This window comes from Electrona antarctica (genome assembly GCF_951216825.1).
Source record: "Electrona antarctica genome assembly, chromosome: 16".
Classification (NCBI taxonomy): domain Eukaryota; kingdom Metazoa; phylum Chordata; class Actinopteri; order Myctophiformes; family Myctophidae; genus Electrona; species Electrona antarctica.
This window is the reverse complement of record NC_136797.1, coordinates 6,680,572-6,686,571: the sequence shown is the minus strand read 5'-3', so window position 1 is coordinate 6,686,571 and position 6,000 is coordinate 6,680,572. Positions and strand designations below refer to the sequence as shown.

Here is a 6,000-nt window from a genome sequence, read left to right as displayed (position 1 = left end):
CGACGCATTGTGAGCTTGTAGATTGGGTATTTGCAACCACGTGTAAATAAAAGCAGTCATTACGGCCCCATCGAGGCCCGCCAAAATACATTTTTGGCGACAAAATTTAGTCGACCAATGACTAAATGGAATGTTAATCAAAAGACCATGACTATTAAAAAAACTACATCAACATTTTCCTGTCAAAATCAACACTATTCCACACTAGTGACGGAGGGCATACGTACAGCAGTGTTCCTGACTCACATGAGATGTCGTAGCAGGTTGTTGTAGCGAGGGGTTGCAGAGTTGTAGAGGTCTTTATGGTGAATATCTTTGTTCTTGGAAGAGCAAACGGTGAAGTACATAGTCCTATTATGTCCTACCGTTGAGGTTTTATACTTGACGACACACACAGAGAAAGGGAAGAGCAAAGTTATTTCTGAAACCAAACCTTGGTCTCCACTTTTCATCCACTGGTTGGTGGTGGTTCTCCTTTTGTATCCTTTATTAGTGTTGGTTCCCGTTTCTTTTCTTTCTTTCTCCATCATGTCTTTCGTGTTATTCTAAGGGGAGCACCACCGTCCTGCAAGAAGAAGGGACATTTACTTTACTTGTTTAAATTTGGACAGGACAATGCATATTAAAGGAGCATTCAGTGATTTGAGTGATTTGGAAAACCACCCAGTCCGCCCCGGTAACAAAATGTGCACATGCACGCTCTACAGTGGGGGGAAGTGCAACAGGCCAACAGCATGTGCACCAAGGCTCGATCATGATTGGAGGAAGGCCCCTCTCATCCTGATTGGATGAAGACTTTGCCACCCGCCACCAAAACTGAAACTAGGGTTTTTTGACCCCAGGGGCTCACTGGGGACAGGGTGGAACTCCTTATGTGATCAGCACACTCTATAGTAGGGAGGATTATCCAGAAAGAAAAAAAAAAAAAGTGATATTTAGATTAAGTCAAATCACTGAATATACCTTTAAACCATTTTGACCTGAGGCCGATTAGAAAAAAACAGTTCTCTTAAAAAATGATGTTTCTATGTCAGTGACGCTCAACCTTTTTCATGTCAAGGACCCACAGAATTATCTGTATTTGGCCGCCGACCCTCATCGGAAAATATTGTTCCAGGGACCCCCCCAGAAGCAAATATTTGAGTTAAAAACGTTCGCTCTGAAAGAATATATATTCAAAGATTTGTGCCACATTTTCACGATTTTTCAAAAATAGCAGATCTACAAGCTCGTAGCGCGGCACTCGGTGCCGCGCTACGAGCGTTCCCCCAGGAACGGGTCCAGGGGGCCGGGCCGGTTCCTGCGAGCCGACCCGCGTCCGAAACGCTTGGTGGTGAAAATATGCTATTTCCGTACTCAGACCCAGGGACACAGCCAGCCAGGGACACACATAGCTGTCTATAGGAGTGTTTGCACCACTCAAAAAACCCATCAAAAGTAGCAGATCTACAAGCTCAAAGCGCGCTTCGAGCTTGTAGATCTGCTACTTTCAGGGATCCGGTTTAGCTTTTCAAAATAAGTCACAGATAATCAGTAAATCTGACCCTAGATCTGTACTCGGAGGCATTAAATAAAAACACCGGTCGTGTCTTTCCAGTCGAATTCCAGGTTTTTATTTGTGTAAGGTCCAGGAAGTTGCCTCTGCTTCCACGCAGCATTATGCGATGCGTTTTTGTCTCGTGGGAGTCTCAAACAAGGTTGTTTCTTAGAATAAATACGAATAGAAATTGTAAAATTACATACATAATTTACACCCGTGACATATTTTTTGGCTGTGTATGATAGTTTTCTTTCAAATACGTTTAATTTTAAGCCTCCAGTACGATTATTGAAAATTTCCCATTTGGCAACACTGCCTACTTTCGATGCTTACTTTTGACACTATAGTAAGGCTTTAAATTACAAAACAACTGCTCAAATGGCAAAAAAATAATGGACCCTGATATGAAAAGGGTTGAAACCCACTGGTATAGCTGTGTGTGTGTGTGTGTGTGTGTGTGTGTGTGTGTGTGTGTGTGTGTGTGTGTGTGTGTGTGTGTGTGTGTGTGTGTGTGTGTGTGTGTGTGTGTGTGCACGCGTGCGCGTGTGCCAGAGGCGTAGTGGTGGCAACCACTGGTATACGTCTACGGCTGACAAAAGCCCTGAGTTGACCATCAACTCAGAGCCCATGCGTGTGTATGACCTACATGAGTCATACAACTACCTAGGGCATAGATTTAATATCGCAGGGGAATGGAAAGAACAGGTTGAGTACATAACATCTGAGTTTACAGCTATAAGCTGAACCTGATTGATGCTTCACCACTACCACTGCTGATGAAGCTGGAGGCTATTAGGCAGGTTGCCCTGACTAGAGTACAACACCTCTTCTCCAACGTTCATCTAGCATGTAAAACACAATAATTGGCAGTCGCCATATATGGAGAAGGCGATGCTTTCTGTACCCGTGATCTGTATCCTGAAACAGTTTTTCAAGTTTGTGCATCCACTATTGTTTGTGGGGTTATTTAATCCATTACATTATAGCGCCACTTTTACCGACGGACCGGATGTTGTTGTGAATGTGTGTGTAGCAGCTAACAATAGCCACGCCACTTCAAAGTCGATCGCTAACAACGGGAGGTAAGAATAAATCTATCGCGACTAGCGACTGGACTGCGGATGGCCGTGAAACACAGGATCTTTTTTCATAATTAAACGGGATGATTTAGATCGCGAGTTATTAATGTTTTAAGATTTTCGTTTTCGTCGGCTAAACAGGGGAGGAAGTTGACGTCTCACTCTTACGCAACATCGAGGATTGCCCAACAGGTGCTCCCAGGCGGTGGAGCCATGCGATCCGTTTTCAGATCAATAAACTTCGTCTTTTGGACAATTCTTCGTCCTGGGCGTCGGGCGTTACTAATAGAAAAGACTAAGATACTTTGTCCTGGGCGTTCTAGGTGTTAAATGCGTGCGTGTGTGCGTGTGTGCGTGTGTGCGTGCGTGCGTGCGTGCGTGCGTGCGTGCGTGCGTGCGTGCGTGCGTGCGTGCGTGTGAGAGAGAGATTTTGCATCGATGGGTATCATCATGGCGTACCTCATGCCTGCAGGGGCGAGGCGGGTGACCCGGAGCAGTGGAAGTGAACCGTCTGCCAGCGTCCGTCTCGGCGGTGCCACACCCTCGTCTCCTCCGACTGGTTGGAGCGCGGGCGGCCCTGGCCGTCCACGAACTGCGTGAGGCGGATGTAGGCGATGCAGGCGGCGTCCTCGCCCACGATGTGGACGTGAGGGTTCAGGATGGTGGTGTGGATGGGACGGCTGTTTTTGGACAGGACTGGACGCGGTAGAGAGAGTAGAGGAGGAGGAGGGAGTATAGAGGGAAAGAGACGAGGTTTGTAGAAGCAACAAGAACAAACAATGTGCCTTTTTAACTCCCTTCAGCGGCAGTGGCACGTTTAATATCAAGTTTTAGTCGCAAATTGCCACGCTTTTCCAGCCGCCAGCTGATTTGATGAACTGGAAGTAACAAGCAATCATTTCCGGGGGCACTCGCTAGATACTTTCGTTTTCATCACAAGCGCTGATACGGTACCGTGAGGTCGCGAGGATGTTTTTTATTAAGCTCCTAAAACATCAATGTTTTGTATGATCACCTCAGATTGAGGTGATCATACCTCGCCCCAACCAAAGTGTGGTTGGGGCGACGGAGACGCCGAGAACCGGCAAAAAATTATTCTAAGCGATGCTGGATGCATTATAAACTAAGGGGTCGTTTGATGTCGTCCTAGGCGATCTAGGACTTTTATAAAAGGTCGTCCAATGTCGCTCTAGGCATAGAATGAGTTTTAATAGGGGTGTAACAATTCATTTTAACTACTAAAAGGCAGATGATTTTTGTCGCACTGCGAAAATAGTCGACCTACAAGCTCACAACGTGCTATGAACTTGCAGAACTAATTAAATACATCCATAACAACTCCAGCTAAAAGTCCAGAGAGTAGTCTTACGGTTGTCAAAGTAGAATCTATGGAAGTCCATGCCCTCCACCAGGTTTCCCAGCCCCTCTGGCTCAAACGATGTCAGGCCAGGATCACAGATCTTCCTGCAAACAACCACACACATTACACATTACAGTCACATCCACAAGTATTCATAAAAAACAACCACACACATTACACATTACAGTCACATCCACAAAGACTCATAAAAAACAACCACACACATTACACATTACAGTCACATCCACAAAGATTCATAAAAAACAACCACACACATTACACATTACAGTCACATCCACAAGTATTCATAAAAAACAACCACACACATTACACATTACAGTCACATCCACAAAGATTCATAAAAAACCACCATACACATTACACATTACAGTCACATCCACAAAGATTCATAAAAAACAACCACACACATTACACATTACAGTCACATCCACAAAGATTCATAAAAAACCACCATACACATTACACATTACAGTCACATCCACAAGTATTCATAAAAAACCACCACACACATTACACATTACAGTCACATCCACAAAGATTCATAAAAAACCACCATACACATTACACATTACAGTCACATCCACAAGTATTCATAAAAAACAACCACACACATTACACATTACAGTCACATCCACAAAGATTCATAAAAAACCACCATACACATTACACATTACAGTCACATCCACAAAGATTCATAAAAAACAACCACACACATTACACATTACAGTCACATCCACAAAGATTCATAAAAAACAACCATACACATTTACACATTACAGTCACATCCACAAACCACACACATTACACATTACAGTCACCTCCACAAAGATTCATAAAAAACCACCATACACATTACACATTACAGTCACATCCACAAAGATTCATAAAAAACAACCACACACATTACACATTACAGTCACATCCACAAAGACTCATAAAAAACAACCACACACATTACACATTACAGTCACATCCACAAAGACTCATAAAAAACAACCACACACATTACACATTACAGTCACATCCACAAAGATTCATAAAAAACAACCACACACATTACACATTACAGTCACATCCACAAGTATTCATAAAAAACAACCACACACATTACACATTACAGTCACATCCACAAAGATTCATAAAAAACCACCATACACATTACACATTACAGTCACATCCACAAAGATTCATAAAAAACAACCACACACATTACACATTACAGTCACATCCACAAAGATTCATAAAAAACCACCATACACATTACACATTACAGTCACATCCACAAGTATTCATAAAAAACCACCACACACATTACACATTACAGTCACATCCACAAAGATTCATAAAAAACCACCATACACATTACACATTACAGTCACATCCACAAGTATTCATAAAAAACAACCACACACATTACACATTACAGTCACATCCACAAAGATTCATAAAAAACCACCATACACATTACACATTACAGTCACATCCACAAAGATTCATAAAAAACAACCACACACATTACACATTACAGTCACATCCACAAAGATTCATAAAAAACCACCATACACATTACACATTACAGTCACATCCACAAGTATTCATAAAAAACCACCACACACATTACACATTACAGTCACATCCACAAAGATTCATAAAAAACCACCATACACATTACACATTACAGTCACCTCCACAAGTATTCATAAAAAACAACCATACACTTTACACATTACAGTCACATCCACAAGTATTCATAAAAAACAACCATACACTTTACAGTCACCTCTGCAAATATTCAGAAACGCTTCATAAGCATAATACTGTGTAGAAGACGGACAGAGAAACATTATTTTGGGCATATGTGGCCTACTTCCAGTTCATTTTCCGGTTTTATCAATGGCCTAGCAACCAGAAGGACTATAGCGAGTTGGAATGCGACTAGGCATGTTCTCCCCGTGTCCCCTAGGACACGCAGCAGTGGCCGGCGAACTGTGTTCTTCTGG

At 42.7% G+C, this 6,000-nt stretch overlaps 1 protein-coding gene across 1 annotated transcript in view; it reads right to left on the bottom strand.

The window, feature by feature from the left end:
• LOC306940223 (calcium/calmodulin-dependent protein kinase type II subunit beta-like) overlaps positions 1–6,000 on the bottom strand; it is a gene marked incomplete at its 5' end in the record, with an annotated part of 73,066 nt that continues 67,066 nt past the window's right edge. The window contains 3 exons of the mRNA XM_079525246.1: positions 1–565; positions 3,079–3,315; positions 3,989–4,083. Coding sequence (XP_079381372.1) covers positions 3,080–3,315; positions 3,989–4,083 — 331 coding nt within the window. The 3' untranslated portion in view covers positions 1–565; position 3,079. The remainder of the gene's footprint in view (positions 566–3,078; positions 3,316–3,988; positions 4,084–6,000) is intronic.